Source organism: Amblyomma mixtum, chromosome 3 (assembly GCF_055824585.1).
Source record: "Amblyomma mixtum isolate Tamu chromosome 3, ASM5582458v1, whole genome shotgun sequence".
Lineage (NCBI taxonomy): Eukaryota > Metazoa > Arthropoda > Arachnida > Ixodida > Ixodidae > Amblyomma > Amblyomma mixtum.
Window position 1 is genome coordinate 250,855,293 of NC_143014.1, and position 26,804 is coordinate 250,882,096.

The window sequence follows — 26,804 nt, forward strand, 5'->3', positions numbered from 1 at the left end:
TTCCTAGCCGAATTGATATACACTGCAGTAATCTCGTGTGCTCAAGATACTGCGCGGATTGTGCAGCCCTGCTTCACTCACCCTCACGTAACCCTCGTTATAGTCGAGAAAAGGCAGCATACTAGTTTATCAGTCAGGGCGCAGCTTAGTTAGCGCGGTATATCACAAAGCAAAGAGAACGGATTCACGTCACCGTCTTCATTAGTGGCGTCATGTCACATCGCCCTTTTGCGATAGCACACTGGGCCGCCTACCGCGGAGCCTGCTTGTACGCTTTTGTGCAGCAGATTAGGGGGGCGTTCGGATGCCCGTGACTGCGCAGAGGGGGGCAAGCCAGGAGCATCGTCAGCGGGATTTTGAGCCGGCTGCCGCTGCGCCGATTGGTCCCGATGGGGCGGGCTGCGGGCGCACGCGAGCAGGGGGCCTCGCGCAACCGGGTGGCGGGTATCACACACGGGGGCGGGTCCCTCCCGCGAGACTATCTGGTGATGGACGAGTTGAGGAGGAAGGGCACGTAGAACATCTTGCTGTGTAGCAGCAGCGCGGCCGCTGCCTGTATGTCCGGTAACCGCGCCAGCAGGTCGGTGAAGCGCGAGCTCTGGTTGGGGAACCGCTGCTCGGTGAACACTCGCAGCGCGGCCAGGTAGCGCTCCTGGATGGTCTCCAGCTGCCGCTGGTTGGGGTCCTCTGCGGGGGGGCAGGAGGGGGCCGGTGAGCGCGGGATGCTGCCGGCGGCGGCGGGGCGGCACTCACCGTAGCTGAGCATGATGACCACCTTGAGGCAGACGTACTCCTCGAGGCAGAGGCGCGCCTTGCGCAGCTCGCTGGCCAGCCCGGTCATCTGGTCCACCAGCGGCACGGCCTCGCTGGGAAGCTGGACGAGCGTCACCGGCTGGCCCATGAGGGCGGCCAGCGTGCGCTGCAGTTCGCACAGCGCGGCGGCCGTCTCGCGGCTCACGTCGGCCGGCGGCGAGTGGGGTCCGTCCGACGAGCACGACGAGGACGCGGCGACGCGCGCCGGCAGCTGGATGGCCTGGTAGGCGGCCGTCGTGAGCACCACCAGCTCGTGCCACTTGTGCGCCAGCAGCTGCGTGTGCACGGCCAGCGGTATCTCGGCGTAGAAGGGCAGTCGCTTGGTCCACTGCACCAGCTTGTGCACGATCTTGTCGGCGATCTGGCGAAGCTTGCGCGACAGGTCCTCCCAGTCGTTGAGCAGGTCGCGCATGTTGTTGAGCGTCGCCACGTCCTCGAAGTCGTCGCATTCGATGAGCTGCTCGATCATGGCCGCCGCCTGCTCGGCGCTCAGCGCGCGACGCTCGCTCCGCGGCTGTTGCTCCAGCACCGCGTGCCGCAGGTGCATCACCTCCGACGGGCTCGTCAGCGCCGTCTTCAGGATGCCACCGTTGACCCAGTCCGAGCTCTGGTGGTACCTGCACAGCGCCCACGTTGGAGTCGCGCGTCCTACGCCGCCGCGCCGCGCACCTACCTTGGCGACGACGAGAGAACACCGTTGGTGGTCGTCGTTGTCGTCGTGGTCGACGTGGTCGTCGCGCTCGCCGTCGTGGCGGTCGCCGCCGCCGCGGACGCCGAGGCCAGCGGCAGCAGCGCTTTGGGGCTGGGCAGCATTAACGAGGGCCCCTTGGCCGAGGCGGCGTCGGCCGGCGGCGACTTGGCGGCCACTGGGGGCTTGACGGCCGCCGAGGGCTCCTGGCGAAGCATCAGCTGGCCGTTCTTGGGGCCCTTCTTGTGCTTCTTGTACTTGACCTGCGCCGGCCACACAAAGAGCGGAAGAGCGTCCGCCGGACAAGGGTGGCACCCCGGCGCGCTCGGCGCGCAGGGCTGGAAGGCTCACGAAGGGTTCAGTTTCCACACGTTTCGGTGATTACGCGGCCTAGCTTATTCTCTTTCCTACTGGCTTTGTTAAACATATCAGCAAATGCTGTCGCCAGCTCGTTCATCGGCCAAGCTCATGCACAAAGCGCTTCTCTGCTGATACCTAGATTTTACATGACGCAGAAATTTAGGCAGTATGGCCATTCTTCCCGTTAAGTTGCTCTGTGCTTAAAACAAACCGCTATAACCATAAGTAAATGTATGGAATAGTAACTTGTTGCTTTCCACTGTTCTTTTTTTTTACATGTTTTGCATAGACCTATTATATAGATTGATCGCTTTCCTTACCGCACACAGTGGCCTCACTTGTCATAAAATTTGGCCAGGACTTAAACGATAACCTGGCGTTACGTGTGCCTCTATACGCTGGTCGTTTCTTGTGCCTTGATTGTTTACGGCAAAACGTTTTGCACATGGAGTTGCGGTTGACTGGAGAAGTGCTGCGCTCTTACTCACGGATCACATGTTTTACAAACCTTAGTACGAACATCAATCCGGGCGTTTTTACAATGCACAGCGCTGGTGACGCGGAAGTAGCCCCGAAGTCGTTTCTGCTTCATTAACGAGGCGCCTGTGTGCAGCTCAGAAATAAATAGCTCTGCTCAGCTTCATCAAGCTAATAATGATTCTAGGCTTTAACTTCGCAGTCTTTCTTAGTGCGAGATCTTTTTTTGCTTTGCTTCTTCCTTCTCACGACCGTCGCGTCTATTCATCGGCGAAGAGGAACTCACGACTTTGCAACAACCTCCGTGCCGGCTCTCTTCTTATAGGCTTTCCCACATGATGGGTAAGTGCGTGGCGAAGCCAGCTTGTAAGGCACTCCCCCGTTGGTGCGAAGAAGGCTAATAAGGGGTGGGATAGGGGGCACCTGGAGAAGCGACACCAACACACAGCGAGCAGAAACAGGGGTTCCCCTCCCTCTTCCCTCTCCGCGGGCTCGGCACGAAAGCCATTAGACGCGGCGCTCGCTTGACCTTGACTGCCTGGGTGCTCGATTAGCTGGGTCGCGGCTTGCTCACGATTTATCTCTCCGCTACTCCGTGGCTCCGTTATAACATAGCCACCGCGAATTCCTTTCTCTGGATGCAAGTATATGGTGCTTGGGCTTACTAGTTTTCTCTTTTTATTTTCTCATCGCTGTTCTAATTTCGCCGCTAGTTAGAAAAAAAAAATTCCTCCAAATGACAGCGTTCTTTTTGTACTCTAGCATTCAGTGTTGACATGCTCCGTATTTCATTGTTTCACTGATGTTTCTGCTGCTAAATACCTCGAAGAAAAAGAAAAGAAGCCTGCTTCGGTACATACCCGTGCCAGTATGGTCGTACTCCTGTGGCGTTTCATGCGACGGCGCTAAGGGAGCGTAAGAGGCCTCTTTCGAATTAATTTGCACTTTTGATTTAACCACACTGGCTCATCAATTCAAAGTTTATACTCGACTGTTTGATGACGTTGTTAAAAGTTATGAAAATTCAGTGAGTACGTCATTATTATGTCGAAATAGTGTGCTGCACCTCACATGCGTATTTGGCGTAAAACATGATGGTGATAAACAGTTGTACTAAGCCGTGTTGTGTGTTCATGCTACTTTTGTAGGAGCATAGCAGCCACAAATGATAAACCATCGTTACGGCGTTAAATTTTCCTGCACTTTTTGTGTTCCTTTCTGATTTTTTTTTTTCTCGCGGTACCTCACAACACGTTAGACTTGCTGCATATGTAGTTCTGTGAATTTAAACTGATGCCGAGAAATTTCCGCAAGAAGCTCGATTAGAAAACGATGTGGAAGAAAGCCGGTTGAATCGGAGCCAACTCACCTTGTACAGATTGTACACAGCTCCTGAATTTCTTCCGCCAGGCATTCGGTCTTCTCGAACAGCTGTAACAAACGCGGGCGACGACTAAGTTCATCATCTTAGCCCGTGGTCTGTATTCTTTTTTTTCCTTGAGCAAGAACCAGGTTTGAACTTCTTCACAAGGACGGCTGACTGCCGTCAAGTTCACAGAGTTCAAATGTCTTGACTTTTCAGTAAAGGAAAACCTGGAACCGTAGGCTACACTGGATAGTGTTATTGTCGTTTTACAGAATAATGCTAACTAAATATCGCTTAACAGCATTAGTGTAGTGGATAATTTTACATCATTAATAATGGCAGACACAACGTGGATCACCACATGGCACGGAAGATTGGCATCCATGAAGCCACATTTGCGATCCTTCTCGTGAGAGAACAACGGTACTTTGTTCGAACTAGGCACTGCTCTGAGCCCGCCTTGACCGTCCCGGCCGCGTTGCCTTAGGTGTGTCGCGAAAAGCGAAGGTACGTTGTTATATGAAGTTTGCTGCAGGAATTTAAGCAAAAGTTGGTTCTAGTTTCGTCAGATTTTAGTTCTTATCAGTAACTTGTAAAAATTGGACCTCAGAGCTCACGAGTGTTGTATGTACAACGCCTGGACCGTCTCAGTTTTGTGCTTCCACAATTGTACTGAACTGCGGCAGTCGGCTCTACGCGCTTCGCTGGTTGCAGCAACAAAACTAAGCAGAAAGCACAACGTGCGGAAGATACGTTCCCACAGCACATGACGACAAGTTAAATTCGCGCAATCGGTAATTACGAAAACACCGGGAGAGAAGTTGTATAAGGTGCCTCTTGGCCAGCGCGATGAGTAAGTTTCCGTAATCATAACTGACACGCGTTTGACTTATCTGCCACCAGAAAGTTTCCTAAGATACGCATTATTTTCCCAGTCACTGAAGCTGAATGATTTTTGGCACAGAGAAACAGAATAATATACAAATGCACACGGTGACAACAGAGTTTCGTTTGGTCAGTGGGTGTAGTGTACTATATATAAGAAGTCGCTTAGGTATGTGCCATTGCCGAAGTGACTATAAAGCGTTTGGCTGTTGAGCACGAGCTCTCGGGTTCGATCCCGGCACCGGCTGCTGTATTTCATCGGAAGCGTTGTGCCGAATGGTTGCACTCAGATTGCAGTGAACGCTACAAGATTACATGTAGTCAGAACAAATCCGGAGCTCCCCACTACAGCGCCCTTCATGGCCAAAGGTGCAGCTTTATGACATAAAATTGCAGAAAAGTAGAATTTTATATCCGATGCATTTGCTTTGTTTAAGCTTGCTCCCAGCTGAAGAAGCAAAAAATTTTGAGCCTTCCTGGTGATCTCTTTTTTTTTTTTAGTTTTTTCCCCCCTTACGCAGCATGGCTCTATGCAAGCCGGTAGGCCATATGCATTCCCAATCTTATCGGTTGCCCACACATGACCTCAGCTGCTTCTCGGGCAAGGCCTTGAAAACGTTTCGTTTTTCTTCCATCTCTTCGCTTATTCTAGTGCACTTGTAGCAGTTTGTTTTTATTTTTCACAACCATACATTTGGGTTTGTTTTTGTAATTAAGCTTCATCAGTTCTTAATCGATGATTACCGTGATGTTGACTTATAATGACGCAAGGACAGCTTTGACCAGACAGCGCCGTTCTACAAGGAACACAAGGTGAGGTCAAAGAGCCATTTTTCAAACAGTTAACCACAGATAAGCTGATTATCAGACCGGGGGAAAGCCTCTGGCTATTGTATCAGCGTTAGATACCCGGCGTGTCTGGGGATCGAACCCCGGACCTCCCGCATGTGAGGCGGATGCTCGAACCACTAGGGCACCTATGTGAGAATTGTCCCCTTGCTTGGGACAATTAACTCAGCAAGGTGGCGAAACTGCAGGCGAAGTTCAAGAGTAATTTCACGCTGTTAAATCGGGCCCAATGTAATGCACTAAACACTGCTGCTTCTACGTTCCGATTTAAGAGCGAAACCCGAGCGAGGCTAGGCTGCACCCGTGCTAGCCTTTGCTGTTCGCGGCTGGTTATAACTGCTGTGCTTCAGGGGGAAAAAAAAAACAAAACAAAAAACTTCCAGGCCTTGTAGGTGCGTCATGAAGGCAATATCCACGTGACCGCGGAGGTTCACACTCAATTGAATTCTTCTCGCAAGTTACATGATGGCTTTGTATATGGTCATTATATCCTTAAATACGACCTTTCTATAACCTGTTTGATGACGTGAGTGTGATTTTCTCTGGAGTACCCTTTTTGAAAACCGTCTTGTTCTTAAGGTTGATTGAAGACTAATGTTGCTCTCATTTTGTTAACAATTACTTGAATGATGCCTTGTACACAAAAGATGTAAGTTAAAGTGTCTTCATTTTTTCACTTATTTGATATCACACTTATTGTGGATTAGTGTAATGGTAGCATTCTTTTATGTGCCTGGTTCACTTTGCATCATAAGGAGTTATGTATCCGGGGTTACAAGAATTGCAAGCTTAGTTACATCTGCTCTCATTCAGAACATCGGCAGCCAATTGGTCATCTCCTGCCGCTTCTCCCCAGCTCATTACTTCTGAGAATTTTCTTCTCCTTTAGCGAAACCCAGAATCGCCATTTCTTTTGTTTTGGTACCACGGTTTCCAGTGATTTCCCACTGGTTGTTTTTGTATGGCTTAAAATGCAATGTAGACCTCTGTTCCATTTTTACTATCTCATCAATGTTACTGATGGAACTGCCATATCTTTGTCTTTTACTACTTACCATCTCATTCGAAAGTTCCCTGGCTAGCGGGTTTTCTGATGGGCCATGAGGCAGAGCCCTATTAGCAGCCCTATTCTGGAGCTCTAAAATGATGAGAACACAAGTTTTCCTCTCCATTCGGAGTGCTGGGGATGTTATCCCTGCAAGGCACAGAAGTGCAGGCGATGGCTTGGAAACTTTTAAAAAAGGGCTATACGTCCGGTTTCTGCCTACGCCTGGTGTTGTGCACGTGTCGAACAGTGGAACTGACGTTTGCTCAATTCATTATCCCAGAATTTCCGACAAACTCCGCGGAGTAATGTGCCTCTCCGATTTCGGACTCTCGCGGGTAGCACGTGGTGCTGAAGACCGCGTGTTAGTGTGGCAATCGCCATTCCAGACTGCGGGGTGCACGCTAAGAGCGGCCGCCAGGGATGCGTGCTTAGGGGGGGGAGCGGCAGACGGCTCCCGCCCTGTGCCTCGTGGGAGACAGGGTCGTCTTCGTGGAAGCGACCGCTTGGAGCCGAGCCGAGGCGGCCACGATACACGCCACGCTCCGGTGGGCCCGCGCTCTGTTGGGGGGCAGCTGCCCCCCCCCCCCCTCCCCCTGGAGCGGGCCCGGCGGTTCAGAGGTCTTCCTTCTCGGAAAGCGATGCAATTAAGACGCGGCCGTCATCTGGTCGCGCCCCCATTCTGCGCTTCCTGTATAACGGTCGCGTTCGGCGGTTCGTGAACAGTTCGACTACTATTTATACCCCCGCGTGGCGGGGCCTCGGCGCGTTTCCTGAAGCCGGCCTTCTCGATGCTTACACAGCCGATGCCGGAGAGATGCGGCGCCCTTACAGCGCTCTCTCTCCATCTCCGTGGGGCCCATTGGCGCCGGTGGCCCGCGCTCGACGCGCACACCCTGACAGCTCGCCGCGTGGTGGGGAAGCAAGTGTCGCGCTTCTTGGCACACCGGCGGTGTTAAATGGCACTTAGGACCCTTCGTTCGGCACCTCTTTCCTCGAGGTGCGGAGAGTTGGCAAAGGCCGCTCAACATTAGCGTGAATTTCTTTGCTTATCTCCTCTTGCGCCACGTTTCCGTCGTGACGCGCCTGCAGCAGAGGGCGCATGTGACATTCTGTAAATATTGGGAAAGGCGACAGCGATCAGGTTACTGCTGTTGGCTAGCAGGATGTGGTATGCTCTGTGGGGTTGCATGTCCCGAAGCTGCATCTGTACTATGAGGGAAGCCGTAGTGGATGGTATACCACTTGGAGTTCTTTAACGTGCGGTGACATCTCAAAGCACACGGGCGTGTTTTGCATTCCCCCCCCCCCCCCCCCCCCCAATTGAACGCGTCCGCCGCTGTCGGGATTAGACCCTCGCTACAATGGGCTCAGCAACAGAACTCCATAGCCATTGAGCCCCCGCAGCGGATCGGTTGGAATACATAGTGCTTAAGCAGCGATCGCCTTTTTCACGTGGCGCACGAACACGTGGACATAGAAGCGGTCAGGCGTGCTCTATGTTGCGGACAATCACCCATTGATCAATTCGCTCTCGCCTTACCATAAGCTTGCCGTCCCGGTTAGCTCAGCTGGTAGAGCGACTGCTCCGGTGAAGCGGTGGTGCCGGGCTCGAGCCCCGGACCAGGACAAATTGTTCTTTAACTGCGAAGTTTCTGAGAAAGCTGTAGAGCTTTCCTTCGTAGCCGTTTGGCTGCGCTCGGGCGGATGTCAGTGAGTAATTACTCCCTTATTACCACGCTAGTTCATATCCTGCGTGCGCTCTTTTGCAGAATTATGCCCGGTAATCTTCAAAAGCCGTTCGCTCACAGCTTCGAGGCGCTTAGGGTGGAGCACCAAGACGTCACCTTTTTGTGGTTCGCCTTTTAGTGATCTCTAGCTAACAAGAAACAGTCGGGTGGTGCACCTGACCCAGACGACAGTGGCATTTCGGCGCAGGCAAGAGTGCTCGTGTACCGAGGATTCGCCGCACGTCGCAGACCTCCTGGCTGCAGAAATTAATCCAGACTCTGCTGCGGCACTCCTCACAATGGCCTAGTCGCGTGAAAGTACGTGAATGCAAACTTTTTTTTCTCACGTTCTCATTCGAGCAATGGCGTTGCGCGACTATAAATTTCGTGCATATTATGTTTGCTTTTAATCCACCCGATTCGCCTTAACATTCTACTTCCTCGTAATTCCTCCAAAATGTTTAGCAGCTTGTTCATTATCACTTGCAAACATATTGGATGCTTCACCTAGCATAGACCAGCGTTTAAAAGCCATCATAAGCCCCTGTTACGTCCAGGACAAATGCCTCTCCCGTTGATCGCCAGTCAGTCCTGCCCTGCGCCAGCAGCGGGCACCCTATCGCAAATAATTTCCCAATCTCATCTTCCCACCTGACATTCTGCAGTCACCTGCTATGCTTTCCTTCTATCGTAGTGCACTCCGCTACCCCTAACAGACCATTGGTTATCTGTTCTTAGCATTATATGCCCTGCCCATGCTAATTTCCTCATGATTTCGACCAGGATATCATTAATTCGTGCTTGTTTCTTGACCTACGCTGAACTCTCCCCATCCTTTAACGTTATGCCCTTACCATCTCTTGCGAGCATACTGCGAACAGCATCACAGACATTGTGGCAGACTGCCTGCACTTTCTGATTCATGTCTTATAAATCTGCCAGTGGACGGCTATGAACCTGCGTTGTTTAAAAATGCACTGACTAATTTCACTGGAACTCAGATACCTATCCTTGGCAGCCGCCTAGTGAAGCCATGATTTTTTTGTGTCTTAATCAAATGGTCGTTCAGCTAAAGACGACTATCAACCAACCAGCTATAATAAAAAGTTTCCACAGCAGAATTAAGCGTCAGCAGAAACCCTAAACAACGTAATCAGTGACAGAGCATCCAAGCACGCCATTTTCAAAGAAGGCAGTTATTCCGATGGCATTTTAGTTTCGCCATACCTTGTTCGGAACATTATTTTAGAAAGCTGCTGCTAAAAAAGTGGCACTTTGAAAGTTTTTTTGTGTCATTCTCTACCCACGATTGAAACCTGGAGTAAAATTAGGGAGTGATTACACATTAGTATCCAACCAAGCGCAGCCATGGCTACCAAGAAACGTTATACAGCTTTCACAGAAACTTTGGAGTTGAAGAAAAATTCGCCCTCATCTGGGATTCGAACCGCAGACACCTGTCACCTGTCCGAAGCAGTCGCCCTACCAACTGAACTAACCAGGACGGCCAGCAGATGATAAGGTGAAGGCGAATTGATCAAAAGCTTTAATTGGGAACGGCGTTGGTGCAATGTTTAAGGGAATAACCCCAGGTGGATTGGGTGCTAATGAGTAACTACTCCCCTATAACAAACCTAATCCACCTTAAGGGATTCCTCTAAACATTGGGCCAAACCAGGAGTACCTTCTACGCCTAATCCAGTTATTTCATCTTGTTACCTAGTTATTTTGAGGAATGAAAATACTGCTAAATATGCATGGGAACCGCAAACATTTTCCTTAACTTTTAACTCGGTCACTGTACCAGTGCACCACGCCTGTTTAGGATTTTGGTTCTAGTGACGCGTAATTTCCTCCGTGCTTTTCCGTTTAAGCAGCGTTTCCGCTGGTATATGTAGCGCACAAAAATGACAAGGCATCCAGGCCGTAAAACAAAACGCTTCTCTTTTAAAAACGGTCTGACTCCACCTGGCTTGTGAATGTAAAGACGTGCACGCGTCGTTACTTGCTGTTCACGTGTTACAGGCGTTTCCAAGAACTTCAATGCTTTTTCATTCCGCACACGGCACCGCAGGCAGGTGCTTCCGGCGGACACGGGAGGAGCGTCAGGCGGCGCACGTACCTGCGAGGACCATGCCCTGTCGTAGGCACTTCTGGAAGCGGCAGTACTGGCACCGGTTCCTCTGGGCCTTGGTGATCTCGCAGTTGCCGTCCGCCACGCACGTGTACACACGCTTGTTCTGCACGGTCCGCTTGAAGAATCCCTTGCACCTTAGGAGAAAGCCAATGGAGAGCCACCATGCGAGGAGAGCGGCAGCGAAGAGAGAGGCCCGCCTGTGGGACGGCCTTGCAGGAGAGCACTACGCCTGCCGCAGACGTGCTTTACGAGCACCGAGCTTAACGCATAGCCGAAGCGCGAGTATACGCAGTGGCCCTACCGCTGACGACAGGGCAACTGTGGCCTTCGCCCTCGGTTTATCTAAACAGTGCTGGCCAGGGACCGGCACAGGAGACAAGACTCGCGGCGGAATGGCGTGACAAAGCAAGAAATGGCCTGTCTCTGGCGCGCCACGCCGCCGCGAGCCTCCCCAGCAGCAGCAGCTCAGTTTGGCAAGCAGCATGCAGAGTTCGCTCACCCTTCGCAGGTGATGATGCCGTAGTGCAGACCGGTGGCCTTGTCCTCGCAGATCATGCACACCATGGGCTGGTCGTCCTCGTCTTCGGCGCCCCCGCGCGACGTGGACGGAGCCACGCCGGCGGCCACGCACAGGTTGAGCGCCTGCGAGTCCGGCAGCTTGTCGGCCCACGAGGCCAGCTCCGGGGCGTCTTCCCGGCGCCAACTGGCCTCCTCCTCGGAGCCCGCTGCCGACGTCGAGGCGCGTCGGTAGAATATGGGCGACCGCTGGAAGGCGGCCGGGTAGGGCGACGCGTAGCCCTCGCGGGACACCTCTGTCGCGGGTGCGCCCGCCGGCCAGCTGACTACCTGCGGCGCCGGCCGGTACATGCGACGCACCACGGACAGGCCCTCGTCCTCCTTGGGTCGGTTGAAGGCGCTCGAGTCCGGCGTCCACGCTGGCCCCGCGCGCCGCTCCTCATCGTCCGAGTCAGCCGCCGGCCGGCCGGAGCCCGGCGGAGGCGACTCGTCCGCGCGCCGCGCGGGGGGACCTGGGGTGGCTCCGTTGCCTCCGGACGATGATGGGACCCCTGACGCCGCTGATGCCGCCGCCGGCTGCTGCTGGTGCTGCTGGTGCTGATGCTGCTGCGACTGCTGCTGCGACTGCTGCTGCGACTGCTGCTGCGATTGCTGCTGCGATTGCTGCTGCGACTGCTGCTGCGACTGCTGCTGCGACTGCTGCTGCGGCTGCTGCTGCGACTGCTGCTGCGACTGCTGCGGCGGCTGCTGCTGCTGCGGCGGCGGCTGGTGCTGAGCAGGTGACTGCTGCTGCTGCTGCTGCGACTGCTGCGGCGGCGGCTGGTGCTGAGCCTGTGACTGCTGCTGCTGCTGCTGCGACTGCTGCTGCGGCTGCAGCGGCGGCGGGGGCGGCTCGGGTGACGAGGTGTTCACATCGCCGTTGTTTTCTCCATCGCTGCTGCCGCGCGAGTCCACTTTCCGTCGCTTGAGTTTGATGTCGTGGAATAGGCTCATCTTAAACAGTAGCCTGTGCAGGAGCGGGGGGAGCATACTTCCTGCTCGAGAGAAGAGAAAAGAAGAAGGAGCGAGGGTTAGGACTCTGTACTGCAACAACTACTGCTACAATGCAGTGCTTTCTTTGGGCACCGGCAGGTACGTGTACAGAACCGCGCTACGCAATGCTACACTCGGCGCGCAGTTTGTAGGGAGCAGGTAGCTAGAGTATTAAAGGGAACGGCCAGTGTGCAAAGAAGGATGAATTATGTGGTTATTTCTGCACTGAAGTTGAAAATGGCTTGTGGATATCAAATTCCAGTAAGAAAACTTGTTAGAAAACAGAGAAAAGTTTGCTTTCCTCCTGTACTTACGGTATAATCTTTGGATGAATGCTGCTAATGTGTTCCCTTTCACATCAGAGCTGCCTGTATACTTACTAAACCGCCGAGATACCTGCGATGTGGACCCAAAAAGAAGCCGTAAACTCGTTTTGGGCTCTTTCGGTCAATTAAGTCTGTTTTAATTGTCTGACGCATACGGCTTTTGCTGAGAAGTGGGCGGTCTCGTTGGGTCGACACGACAGGAGTCGAGGCTTGTGAAAGGGAGGCAATAATTTCAACACAGTAAACATTTTGCGGTACTAAACACGAATGCTTGCGCTTTACGTGAAGTGTTATGCCTGGACTTTGAGCTGCACGCGACACTGACCCCGCTTTCTCCGGATCGCGCCGCCATAATCACTGCGTACGTAACACCAAAATGTCTCTTGGAAGTGCACGACCGCGAGCGGCTGTTTTTGAGTGTACATAAACTAGATCTTAACTTATTGGGGCAACGTGGCCTTTTAAGAAGGTGTTTTTCAGTGCTCTTGTAATATACAGTACCTAGTTAGAGTAATTAGCGGCTAAAATCGCTCAGCTGTGTGGCCACGCGACACTACGCACTTCGGACACTTTTTGAACGCTCCAAATCGAGAAGCATGCAACCAAACCGGCACTGCCGCGAGGTTTGTGCCAGATATTACTGTCTAATCATTCACGAACGCAAAGCCCTTTTGACGTTTTTGATGATTCTTCGCTACATCCAAAGCAAAAACGTCGCAATAAGTGACTGCAGTTCAAAGCCGTTCAGTCAAAAAAAGTTCTCTGTCAACATTTTGGTCTCCTTGGAGTTGGATGAGCGCTTGTAGTTCCTGTGCCGCAAAAGAGTGTGTACTGAAGGAGCCGGTGGTTCTAAATCGTCGGTGCAACCGACTGTAAAACAAAGCGAAGCCATTCCGGTCCGCGCAAATGATCACTTGGAGAGCGAAGCAAACTTTGCCGCCTACCCACCACGGCGGCTCGGAGGCTCTGGCGATGCGATGTTCCATGCCGTAGCGGAAAATTTCCTCAGTTGGACCAAAAACTCCCTATTTCAGACCCCTTTTCCCTGCAGTGACAATTGCGGTGCTTAAAATTTCCTCAAGCGCCATAAAAATTTGCCTTTTGCCAAATTTTACCCCTCGGATTGTCTGAAAGAGGGAAAATTCCTCGAATGGAACGTCACCGTAATGGCGTCCTACTACTAGCCACGAAGTCCTGGGTACGTATACCGGCCGCACCGGCCTCGTTTGGGCAAAGGCGATGTGCAAAATCCGTGCGTACCGATACTGCGCAGCGCTACGAACCCAAGCAGCATAAAGAATGATTTAATTGCAGACACAACGATAGAACTGGGTTACGAAAGACGGACGAAGTGAACAGGGCACAGAACTTTGGGTCAGTGGGCAAAACTGTTGTATGCCTATTCAAGCGCAGCAGAGCTTTGAGACCACACTTGGATGAACCGAAGAGGACACGATGGAAGAGACGGCGCTTCGCATGTCTGTTGTTCTCACGCTCTGCCAACTAGCCCAGCTTCGTAACATGTTGGGTCGAAATCAACGCTAAACTCTCCAACATGGCATTCCTCTATAGAGTCAGTTCACATGGCTGCTTTAGCACAGAAAAGTCGAATGTTCTTTTTTTTTTCATTATTATTATTAGTTACATCCCAGCAGCCAAGTTCAACAGCACGCGAAGAGCCTTAACTTTTTGTCGGTGACAAGCCCCATAGGTCCTAAGTAATCAGGCAGTGAACGCGAATCCGGTACGTGTAGGGGAAGGGGGGGGGGGGGGCACAACAGAAATACGAGGCATGCTTTTATAATTAATGTTCTAAGCCCACACAGTATAAAAATTGCGCGTCAGTCGAAAATTACTTGAGGATGATCACCTGCAGACTTTTCCACCGAACGAGGAAGATGTCGAAACGCCTCCTCCCTGGGATGTCGCAAAGCGATTCCCGCTGTGCTTCCACTGTGCTAATCATTAAATGCGCACAACATCCCAGCTAGAAATGTGGCGATGCCCAGTAAGCCCTCAGTGGAAAAGTCTAGAAGCTTTAACCTGACTGGACTGAGGAGCACCTTCGGCAGCTTCTCTTTCAAGGGCAAGAGCAGGCAGGTCTTCAAGGGCTGCAGCGACACAGTTTTTCTCTCGAAAACTCTTAGGCATGGATTGCTGACCGCGAAATTCTGCGCGTCAATTTTTGGCCGCCGAAAAGCGAGTAACCGTCGCATCAGGCAAGGCTTGTTGGTCCGATTCGGCTCACGCAGCTACCGAGCTCTGTGTAACAAGGAGTCACCAGTTATTCAGCCCAATTGCTTGTAATCGATGACTGTATGGCGACAGCGAATTCAGGTGGCCGCAGTCGCATGCATTCTTGACGTGCTGAGCGCGTACACAAACTCAAAGCACTAAAAATCTGGAAACGGTAATAGACCCCTTCTCACACCCTCAGCCTCACCACTACGACACTTTGTGCTCGTATAACCAAGTCCTTCAGTGTCGCGCCTGTTGTTCGCAGACACAACACAGGCAGTGACGCGGCAACATGGATGACGGTGCTGGCGCTGTTCTTGCTGCGGTCGACATACACACTATGCCCGATAGCATGCGCCGCGTGAATCGCCTACCAGCACGGACAACTTTTTTTTTGCGTCCTTTGTTACTAAGCTTTTTACTCAAAGCAGTAGCCGAGTAAAGGGCAATTAAAGTAAAATTCCAGATATGTTGCCGCGAGAAGGGGGCTTGGTTCACGGTTCTGCGAGTATGAAGAAATGCGTGGGATTGGGCGGACTAAGCACTGAAGTTCAACGATTCCAACAAAGAAATTTTAGACACAAGATGCAGAAAATAAAGAGAACAAAGGGTCACGACGACGAGCCACCCATCGCCGGTCCAGTTATAAAGGCAGCGGCGTAATAAACCGGCAGATCTCACCGAGTCGCGCACCTATATGTGGGCGCCTGCGAATAGCACGCCGTCTTAAGCGTGTATTGTTCCCGCGCCAAGAGAACTTCATTATTTTTTCTTTTTCCACGGGAATTCCTCATCCCCTAAAGAACACTCTATTGCTCAGTGCAGCGACGGTCGCGAGCGCGCGTGCGCAGAAATGAATCAACCACGGCGCTGCAGCGTTCGACGAGTTATCTGCTGCCTCATTCAAGACCCAGGGCCGTCGGGGGAAATGCGCATCTAATCTCGTTTCCCATTTCATTCGTCTCGCTCGCCCTGGCGCGGGGACCTGTCCGAGGCGAGTGCGGTAAGCCTTCGGGAGGGCGCACATATATTGCTTCGGCGGAGGGAGGGGGTCACTGCGGACGAGCGAATCGGCCGAGGATTGCGAGCAAACAACCTTCTTCAGAAAGGGAGGAGGGTGCGGAGAAGAGAGACCACGACGCTCCTTTCTTAGCCCGCCCCCAATTTTTCCGGTACTTTTTCTACCCTATTGCTTCTTTTATGCGGTGCTTCCATCGGGTGATTAATGCGCGCCAAATTACTCCCCTGTGCTTTTATCTTTCTCTCTTTGTTCTGCTCCCCGAGCCCTAGATGAAAACTAAGACTTTTATCAGAGCGGCCGCGCCAGTTTGTATCCTGTCACTCCTATTTCTTCACTGGTGGGGCATTCTTCCTACCCCCGGTGCCCGACGTAAGTAGAAATGTCGCAAGGGAATTGCTAATGAGAACCAATTATTACGCCGTACTCATCTGCGCAGATGCAACCGGACGACGCTACCACTGAACATCTCGCGCACGTTCGACACATCGCCGATTGTTGTGTCAGTCCAGTTACATAGTGTGACAATGTGTGTGCCCTGAAGTGGCACTTCGCGAGGGGAAACAGCACACAACTACGAATCGGCGAAATTGGGCAAGTTTTGAAGCGGCGCCCTGCTGGAACCCACTGCCGTGATCCCCGTTTCTTCTCCTTGGAGCAATTTCGCTCTCGAACGCGTCCATGTGCTGTCGCGCGCAAACCGAGCCAGGCCTGGGAAGCCCTGCCTGGGGAACGCGCGTCCCCATCATCGGTGTACGACAAGGTCTACAGGCTTGAAGGTCTAGGCGTCGGTTTCCCTACAGATTTCGCTACAAGGGGAGCCGCTGTAATCGCAGCAACTGCGGATTATACATTTACATTGGAGAGCTGATACAGCCGCACGTGTGTTGACAGGACCACGACTGATTGCCAGGCTTGGGATGTGAAGAAAACTTTTACTACTCGCGACTAGCGTGGTTCGTCGCTGCATGCCGCTTCCATTACAATGGCCGATTCTGTATTCGATCAAAATATCCTGAAATAGTGATAGAAAGTGAGAGAAGGCAAAGTAGTAGAGTATAAGCTCTGAGATCAAGGATATTTAAGGAAAAAGTCGGCGCACTTATTCACTGCCAGAAGAAATTATTCAGCACTCGGACATCAAACTAAAAAGGCGACGATTTACAAAGCCCAAAAACAAACTGCGGCCGTTCGGACGTAAGGAGCCGCGGAGAAAATCAAACTGAATTCTACCCTGAGAAGTACAAACTAATGAAAGTCATTAAACATCGCTAGTGGCTGAGTCTGGTACTTGGACACTGAAAGAAAGTCTTTAAATAGTAAAGTCCATAGCAGTCGTTGGCTGAGAGGGCCCTTTACATGGCCGACTATTATTATTTCTGTCTACTGCGGCGTTCGTGACGAAGTCTGTCGACGTGATTCAATGTACGCCTTAATACATCTCCTTGTGGCGCGGGGCGAAAGAGAATTTGCACCAGGCGCAATACCGGGGTTTCCCTAAACGAAGTGAATAGGAAGAAGTCTCACGTACTTCCCACCAAGTGTGATGGACGGGGAGCTCGCGCGTATCCCGGTCAACGCCACAATGCGTACTGGGTATAGTACACTGGATGTGTCTCACGCGAGGAGTGAAGGCCAATGGGCGGCGTCCTGTAGCCAGTAACCCTGACTCAGTTCTTAGTAAACAGCTAAAACGGGCCTTCGATACGCTGAATACGTGTGTGGTGGGTTAAGGGTAAGAAATGGAGCAACGCGGGTAAGAGATAATAATCGAGTTATTGACATCCTATAGATGAAATAGAGAGGATGGAATGAACCTGGGCGGAGCGTTTAATGCGGAGAAAAGATAACTGATAGCCCATTGAGGTAACAGAGTGGATCACAGAGTCACGTGAGAGATGATACACTTCAAGAAATGAGGCGCTACAAAACACATGAGAAGATGAGACAGGAGGACGATACAGGTGCCACGTCTCGTGTGTTTTGTAGCGCCTCATTTCTTGGAGTGTAATATGCATACCCAACTAGACCAGCAACAAACGTTACGTGAGAGATGAGTTTGAGAAATTGACCAGGATAGCCACAGCCAGCGCAACACAAGGCTAATTTGAAACCAATGGGAGAGCCCTTTGTCCCGTTTTTGGACTTGGTTCGATTGATGACGAACTCAGTCTTGGCCACAATAATGGTCCCTAGCGGATAGCGCCGTGGAAAAGGGGGTCACATTTCGGAAAGAAAGCTTCTGCGTTCGAGCAACTCGTGTTGTAGGGCGCGCCCAGTGCCGAGCGAGTGGGAAACTGAGCCTCGAGAACGAAAGCAAAACCGAGCAGCAGCGATGGCCCGGCTTTCTTCATCTCTCTGCTGACCTGCAAATCCGCGTGTTTACGTCGAGAGACACGCGGCCGTCCCGCAGGGCGCCAAGTCTGCGCTCGGCGGCCGTGCTTGCTCAAGGGGAGCGAGCGCGACGCCAAAACAGTGCGTCAGACCTCTCTGCTATTTTAATTGCGCCGCTGCTTTCGCTCGGAGGGTCAGGGCTTCGGCGCCCCAACTTTGACCCAAATGTCTGCCACCGTCCCAACAATGGCGGCGGCAGCGGCGGCGCGCTATTTATAAAACCTCCCGATGCATTTCTTTTTTTCTCTCTGAGGTCACCCGAACGCCATTGTATTTTTCTTCATTACGCATGGCCGTCAGGTGTAGGCGAATTTCGCGTTCAAGTATGCTCTCTCCTTTTTATTTCTGTCCGCACTGGCTGGATCCGCGGACGGGAACTTTCCACCGCTGGAAGGGTTGGCCTGCATCGGCCCTTCTTCCGCGGTGGTCGTGCGCCTCGCCAGCCGCGCGGTGAAGGCAACAGGGCCGGCCCAGTGTTTCCTGCGGACGCTGTTGTCGTGCGGGGATAGGAAGAAGGGGGATCGTGCAGCCTCCCTCTGCCACACGGGGCGCTTTTCTTCCGCCGAGGAGCAAAACAAGCGCTGACCCCATTTTACGAGGCGGGGATTTATTTTTGGACCTCTTCCAAGCTCGTCCGCCACTGCCGCTGCCAAGGCGAGGAGAGAAAGGAAGAACAGAAAATGGGGGGTGGGCGCTGTTTGTTTGCACCGGTGACGCGCGCGTTCCGCCAAAGTTCCCAGATCGGATCGCTGGCGTAAGGGGGCGCTCTTTGGCTATTTTCGGAGGCCCCACGGCCGGACCAACGCTGCAGCCGCAGCGGCGGAACCGCTGGCGGCGACGCTCGGCGGAGGGAAGCGGCAGCCCCCCCTCCTCCCTTTCCGGCTGCCGAGCGTGACGCCGCGGAGGGCGCGTCTCGCGGAAACTGGGCCAAGCGGCGCCTTTCTCCCGCCGGGTTCAGTCACCCCGGCGCGCGCGGGAGCGGGTTATTTCCCGCTCGCTTCCGCGTCCGACCGCAGCGCCACCGCCGCCGCCGCCGCCATCACCGCCTCTTCCTGCGGCGCGCGCGCGCTGCTCAAGGTCTGGGTTTCTTCGCCGCTCGGCCGAGCGGGACACTTTATCAGAGCCGTCGCTCGGCCGCCCCAAGGTCCTCGCGGCGAGTTACAATAAGGCCGCCGAAAGGAAGAACGTCGGCGCCGCCTGCCGGCGGTGCCGCGGGCCGATGGAAACCTGCGGCCTGCGCTCCGGCGTCAAATATCCAGTAGCCGGGAGTCACGCAGCGCCACACGCTTCCCTGGAGAAAGAAAAGCCTGTGCAGGTCGCAAGGCATTTTTGTGTTACAGGGTTGTTAGCCTCTGGTCGTTTGTCGTTGTCCTTCACTTTCGTGGTCTCCTCTTCTTTTCCAGCATAAAAATAAAAGAAATCTGTCAAGATTTGTTTTCACCTCCAGCCACAATATATGTTTCTGTGCGTGCATTTTATTAAAGTCCGGCGCATACGCATTTGCACGTCGGGAGAAACCCTGAGGAGAAGCCGTCTTCTACATCTATGTGAAGTAGGTGCGCCATGTATGGAAGAGTTGGCTCTTGGCCTGACAACACTACTGAAGTGTGGCTATTAAATATTGCTACCACCCACAGTCTCTAGATAACCGTTATCCTGGCGAATTGATCTGGAGTTTTTTCTCCGACTCACGGTTTTGTATACACGATACGTTTGAATTTGTCTTTGACGGTTGTGAGCTTTCTTGGGCAAGCATGCCTGAGTTAAACACAATACAACAACATATTCAACTGTAAAGGTATCGCCAGCAATATTCTTGCCTGCACAGTAAATAATATAAGAAGAAAATGTGCATACAAGGTTAGTTAAAACTTGCAGAGCTCAGAAGGCTACGCCCCTGCGAAGGGTGCAGCTCCGCTTAACCGCTAGTCCTGCGGCAGAACTAACAGCGGGGGAGGTTTAAATTATTTCCGCGGCGGCATCTACACCATACACATCGACGGAAGAGATAGCGCACAGCTCGAGTGACAGATCTTTCCATATTTAGCCTTCTTTTGTCAAAACGTAACCAGGATGTCTAATGTTTGCAGATATCATGTACTTAGAGATATAAATAATGTCTAGATTCAAACGCGAAATTATATCCGCGGGTTTTTAACGGACAGTCTTAATATATCAATTTTTGGTGTAAGTTTCCTTATAGATGTATCCATTCTTTCCTGGCATGGACTTGTGGTTTTCGAGCGCAGTGGAAGCGCGTTATTTTACAATAGAGGTGTAAAGACAAAAAAAAAAAAAACTTTGGCTTGGCATAAAGTAGTATTGCACGAAGATATCAACGATACCTTCAAGTAACATTAAGTGAACAGTCACAAAAAAAGAATGGACGTGACCGCCTAGTATAACTGGGCGTCAGTGAGAATAAAAAGGATCGCCCATTGCAGAGGCCGATGGCAGTTGCACGCGAGGTATTAGTGTAGACGGCATGAATTTGATCGCAGGAGGAAATGCGCTTCCTGCTATTTTCGTCGTAAGTGGGAAACAGCGATGATGGTCCGGACTGCGAGATAGTTCTCAGAATTCCGTGTTTGTGGAACTAAAATATGCCAGGTGTTGTACCCCGCCAATAAACGAGCAAACGAGGCTTAAAGAGACGGCCATTTCCTTCCTATATAACTCGATCCTCTCGTCTCCAAGTCTTGTGAAAGTCGCAAGAAGATTTCTCTTATTAAGAATGATAAACTGAAAGCACGCAATTAAGAGGCGAAAGAAAGGTTGCAGTAGAGGCTGGATTGAAGAGACCTCGACTGATAACACAAAACAATGTGGCCTATGGATCAGTGAACTGGCTTTCAGCCGCTTTTGAGGAATGCAGCGCTCCCTTTACGTGCCTTACGTTGGAAAGCCACGGCTCTGCGTTTTTTTTTTTTTGTTCCCGAGTACTGAAGAGCGTAGAATTCCTATCTGAAGAAAACAGGAGGTTCGGACCGTCGAGCCGCGATCAGCAGGTATGCACGCTCGAGTCGTAACTGAGACGCACGACTGTGTGGGTCGGGACCAGAGGGCGGCTCCATCGCATCCCGCGCCGAAGCAGTGACCGAGTTTCGGCCGCGGGTGGCGCCGATCCTGTCACAGCGGGCCGCCGCGCCTGTGACGGCCGTCGACCTACATCGGAGACATGGGCATCCCTCGGCTGCCGGGTTGCGCCCAACCAGTTGCCGCTCGGCAACAAAGAGCCGCGGCGCGCCCTCCGCGCGGGCACTTGCCTAAATTTAGAGGGCCGCCCCCGACCCGCCCAAAGGAGAGCGCGGCACCTGCCGCCGACTTGTAACCTCCGGCAAAGCGCTGCGTGGCCACAGGTCCACCCCGAACAAGAGCGTCTCCGCTTTCCACTCTGGTGACGCGCGGAGCAATCTCACCCTCTTCGACTCGGGTTCAGTGGGACACGCGTCAAGTGCGGCGTTGTTTTCGATTAACCCGACGCGCGATGGTTGGAGCGCACGGTGTCGGCTCTCGAGCGGCTCTGCTTCTCGCGATATCCAGGCTTCGCGTAAACAGGAGAGCCCTCTATTTACGTAAGGAGCTTTTGTAGGGCCGTTTACGTAAGCAGGAAAACAGCGCGAGCATTTGGTGGCGGCCCAGTCCGAAAAAATACCGGCCGGGCAGAAACTGGGGAGAATATTGGAGGACGCAAAAGAAACAGCCAAGCGATTTTCATAATCTCCTCGCGGTGCTTTTTATCGGCGGCAGAGATTCGGCGCCTGGGCGCCGTGTTATTGCCGCTTCCGTCCCGCGCCTCCCGGAGCGGCGGCCGCTGCTTGCGCGCCGAGCGTCCAGGGCCGCCGGCGTGTTTTCGTTCGACTGGCGTGGAGGTCATTGTCCTCCTGAGAGAGAACCACCGCCGCTGTGCCGGCTGCGATACCAAAAGTAGGCCGCGCCTTGCTTTTTTGCTCCGCGCTCTCGCCCTCCTCCTGCGGCTTTCTCTTTTCACTTTTGTCGGTGGCAGATCAGTTGCCAGGGGCGACAGGCTCCGCCCCGCGTTCGCGCTCTCTCCCCCAGGGGTACGCCTCTCTTCCTTAGCCTGCTTCTCTCTCTCTTTCTTTTTTGCCTTTCCTCTTCCGCTCTGCGCTCGCTCGTTTCAGCGCGCGAGTTCAATAACCTTGCGAGCGTGTCAGTGTCGGAGGAAGCGTGGCGCCCTCCCTCGCAACGGCTGCCGCGAGACCGACACATTTCCGCGGCCCGTCGCCCACGGCCGCGCAGGCACGTCTCGCCTCGCCGTTACCCGCGGTCTTACGGTGCGCAGACAAAGAGCGGGCCCACTTCTTCCACCCCGCGAAATCAGCGGCCGGGCAGAGGAAATGCCTGCCTACGCCGCTGCATTCTCAGTGTCATCCGGACAGAAGGAGCGCACCTGGCATTCGGCGGGCGCCCTGCCCCTCGTGCCCACCTGTGGCATAGTCCTGCGTTAGGCAGGCCCGTCGCGGTCTTTAGGGTCGTCCGACTTGTGCAATAACGAACCCGACAAACTGCAGCAGGTACCTTTTCAAGTACGCGGAAGACAGTTCTCTACCCTCGCAAATGCGAAAACAAGGCGTGTGGAGCGAAGTACATTCAATACTTGGAACGCTGCACAAAACGTGGCTACCGTTCCTTCACATTCCTGACTGGGAGCTGAGTCATCCGCGTTAGTCTTAATCTCTTGATTGAACCATTCCAAATTCAACGCCTACAAGTGGCATTCATAAACGGCAACTTGAATCCACTACGGCTGCGTCAGTAACCTAGAGGCTTTATGTGGGGTAAATACGCAGATATATACGGACCATCGCTTTTTACAGCAGCGCTGCCGGTTACCAGATCCTTTACTGCTGTTCAATAAACGGCCTTACGCCTTTGATATCCAAATAGCAACAAAACTGCCACAGCTGCCATCCAAACCCTTCCGCCATCTTGAGATGTTGCAAGCGATATGTCCAGGTAAATATGCTAAAGCAGTCGATTCCCTTTTATGGTTCTCACAAAAGCAAGGATATGATTTGGCATCTTCGGCAAAAGTAAACGTCCAGACAGAATACAGCATCTGTCGAAATTGCTCTTCTTGCTGGTGTCTTCAGTTTTCGGCAATGATCTTACTGCCGAACGGCTCTCGTAATCACTCCTAAGTAAATCCAAAAGTGTACAGCGAAAACTTCGCAGCACTGAGACACACTAATTTCCCGATCCTGTCTTTAATTCAGTCCTAACAAGCAAGAACAACACAGGTATCCGTGCTGAAAAAGCGGTAACACACTGCCGCGACGAATGTTTATTATTTCCTGTTCACAGCATCGCATGATCATTTGTTCAGTGAAACCAAAGCTTTGCCCTCTCAATTTTTTGCAAGTGTTTTAAAGTGTTAAAAAATGCGGGATGCTTTAACTTACAAACCTAAGAAGCGCTAACTTTATGGTAATTGCCCCGTCTTTACCAATTGGCGCTATTGAAAAACGCATCCTCGGCTAAATTCCATTTGGAGGCATGGCTCGTGCACGTAGCGCATTTGCCGCACAGTGAGCACGTGGAATCCGAGGGTTCCTCTCTGCCCAGCCAGCTCCCGCCGCAACATTCCGGCCTCGCTCGCCGTTTCGCCGGCCAATCGTTCGATTCGGCCGCTTTCTCGCCTTGAGCGGCGGGCAGGCCGGCTAGGGCGCGGAAAGAGGCTTCCGAGAAGAAAACTTTCGCAAGCGGAAGAAATGCCGCGGCGAGCGAAGAGGAAAGGAAGAGAGCTGTGCCGGAGAGGGGCGCGCGGCTAGGAGGAGGAAAAAGTCCCGTTACGTCACGTGACCCCGCGTCTTGGCGCAGCGCCGCGGCGCGGCAGGAACCGGCGGCGGCAGTGACGCGCGCCTCGAGGACACCGGCTGCGCAGGGGGCAATGAACCGCCGCGCGAAACTGGGGCACGGCGTGCGTAGCCTCGCCCTCCTCCTCCTCGGCCCCACTCTTCCCGTCTCTCCCCGGCGTGAGCGGGCGCGCTTTTACCGCTTCTCCGGCGGCGCCCGCTCGCTCTCCGGCGCTGCGCCGCCACCGCCTCGCGAGGAGGCGGCGCGAGGGCCACAATCCAAGGACGCTATCTTTCGCGACGGGGGCAACTGCATGGCATCCCCCTTCTCTGATTCACTCCTTCCTTTCGCACTTTTAGCGCCGCTGCGAACATGCATTGCCTCGCTTCAGTGGGGCGTGATCGTGGTCTGGCCGCGCGGGAACGGAGCAAAAACAAGAGCGTGGCCAAATGGCGCGCTGCTCGCGGGCTGCTGCTGCGGAAGTGACTGGGACGCGGCGCCCGCTCTCGCAGGCAACGAAGTGAAATGATGGAGAGCACTTGTAGCGTCACTAGCAGACGTCTGCAGCAACAGCCATTTGCTTCATCGCAAGGGCTTTACGCGAGAACTCGCTGACACGGGGAACAAGCGTCTGTGTGGTGTCTTACTGGTGCTCGCTAATCAATGTATTCTTGGAAAATCAGCAGCAAAGCGCGAACAATAAGAATTGCTCAGCACTTGAACGCGCCAACCTGGAATCAGTATTCGCTTTTTCGTTGGTAGGGGTAAACAAATTAATTAGCGAAATAAGCGAAATAAGGAATTATATTCTGAAGAATACGGCTATTGAAGCATACACTTCAAGAACGAAACGGCAAACGCCCCTTCAGCCAATGGCGTCGATCTGCAAGCGTGAAATCGCAGGGAGTGGCAGAATAATGGGGTACAACCACGGCTTTTTAATCGTTTTAACCGCAGTGTCATGAAAATCGGCTGCCGCCATTGGCTGGAGGGCATCCTTTGAGGGCTTCGTTTTCAGTTTTGCCCAACTCTAGCAGCTTGGGATTGCATCCGGGTGCTGTGGGTGAAAGCATTCACCGTCCCCTCGCCGAGCGGAAGCTGAGGAGCTCGGCGGGGCAGGTATAAGCGGCAATTCAACCACACCGCTGAGTGTACGTTACTATTGCCGCTGCCTACGCATCAGCAGGCGTCGAACTGACCCAGAGGAGACAGACGAGTTCAAACTCGCTAGCAAAGGTAGTGTTAACTGCCATTCGGCTACTAACAATGCTGTTCACTTTCGCACGCTCGCATAAGTCGTTCTTTCCTGCTCGCTCCCCGAGACGCGCACTCTTCGCGCGGGCCAGCGGCGGCGGCGGCATCGGCGGCGGAAGGCCGGCGAAAGTGGCGAAGGCCAGCCGGCGCTCGCTCCCCCGGCGCCTATTTGCATGGCCAATCTCGAGGCGACCAAAGAGGGTCACGGCTAGGCAGCGGCGGCGTTGTTGTTCGGCGCTGCAGCGCAAACAGGTTTCCGTGCTGCCGCACAATGGCGGACCTCGGTGCGTGGCAGCGGTGATTGATTGATGGCCGCCGCTGCCCAGCACGGCCTTCGGGCAGCGAGGGTTTCCTCGCGAGCGACAATTTCGGGCCCGCCTCGCGCTCCCAAATCACGCGCCGGCACGCGTGGAACGCGGCGACAGGCTGTCCGCCGTCGTCGACACCGCGCTTTCTGCCCGGTCGCACGAAGCCAGAGTCCATCTTCGCGAGGCCGATGACGCTGAGCCGCTCGGGGCGTGTATGATTCGCTTGGCCTCCGGAGAGACTTCTCCACCGAATCAGCCAAGGCACCTAAAACGCGCTATTGATGCGGGTCAGATATCTGCATATTACGCACGCAACGCTGACTGGCCGCGTAAGTACTGTGTCTAATGTAATGGCATGCAACTCAAGAACAAAGTGGCAGATGTCTCTCAAAGGAAGCCCTTCAGTCACTGACGTCGACCGGTTTTTATGACCTCGAGGTTAATTTTTTTCTTTCTGAGTTTTGAAAGTGCACATCAGATCAGGGCTTTGAGCAAGCAAGTACTCAGCTGCACTGCGTCCCAAAATCGGGTCATGTCGACGCTAGTAGGCGACGAGGCCACGAAATACCGACTTTTCTGTCGTCACCGGTTGCTCACTTGCATGGCCTGACAGGAAGGTTGAGAAATCTTGGCCGGGAGGAATAGAAAACATCTGACCTGGCACAATAACCAGGTCTCACGCTCCAACTCTTTCCTTGAAATCCTTCGTTTAGACGTGGCACTCTCAAAGCACAGCGCAACGGAGACAACTGCGTTTTTTTTTCCCGAAGTCGCAAAGCTCCCGGGTGACATGTTTACTCGAGCACCGACGAAGCTGCAATAGCCAGCCGAGGCCGTTCGGGAAAGGACTCGAAGCGGTTTTCATTGATGAGCTGCATCGCCCATCGATCGGCTCCGCCACACAAGGCCGAGTCGCTGCGCTCGGTGAAAAAAAGACTGGGCGCGCGTGCACGACGCCCTTCGCATGATAGCGAACATGACGACGGCGCCCCTCGACAAAGTGCAGAGGTGTCGCTCGGCGTCTGCGATGTGCCACCGCCGTCACGGCATGCCTGGTCACGCGCATTGTCAGCCACCGTGACGTCTTCAGCCCCTCGGGGAAAGCGATTAACGGGACGTTTCGCGGACCGCTCTCAAAGACGACAAAAAAAAAAGCGGCGTCGCAACGAGACCCCAATAAAGAGGGAAAACCGCGTGCTCTCCAGGTGAGCGCTCACGTGCGGGAAACGCGCGGCTTCCGAGAGGAAGCGCGCAGCCAGCGGCGCGGTGAGGAAGGGCACAACGGCAGACCCGTTCTGTGGCGAGGAGGAGGGGCGGCCGTTACACGCCGGGCAACCGAAAGGAAAGCCGCGGGGAGAGGGTCGCCCATCTTGCGGTTTACTAGGTTACCGAGGCTCTGGGCTCCTGCCCCGCTGACTGGCTGCGGGCGGAAACTGGTTTCGCCGGGAAAGGAGGGGGCTTTTCCCCCGTGCCCCTCCGTCTCGTGAGGTGCGTTTTCCTCGTGCCACGTGCCCAGCGTAGCCGCCGCTGTAGAGCAGCCGCCCGCCGCGC

The 26,804-nt window shown here is 53.5% G+C and overlaps 1 protein-coding gene across 3 annotated transcripts in view; it reads right to left on the reverse strand.

Annotated features, from left to right (window-relative positions):
• Positions 1-334: 334 nt before the first annotated feature.
• LOC149354326 (hormone receptor 4-like) overlaps positions 335-26,804 on the reverse strand; it is a 117,525-nt gene continuing 91,055 nt past the window's right edge. For 2 of the 3 annotated variants that reach the window (XM_089583282.1, XM_089583283.1), the window contains exons 2-6: positions 10,850-11,900; positions 10,336-10,484; positions 3,708-3,769; positions 1,487-1,764; positions 335-1,430 (exon numbers count right to left, since the gene is read on the reverse strand). In XM_089583282.1, coding sequence (XP_089439408.1) covers positions 479-1,430; positions 1,487-1,764; positions 3,708-3,769; positions 10,336-10,484; positions 10,850-11,895 — 2,487 coding nt within the window. In that variant the 5' untranslated portion in view covers positions 11,896-11,900 and the 3' untranslated portion in view covers positions 335-478. The remainder of the gene's footprint in view (positions 1,431-1,486; positions 1,765-3,707; positions 3,770-10,335; positions 10,485-10,849; positions 11,901-26,804) is intronic. The other variant, XM_089583284.1, reaches the window with a different exon arrangement.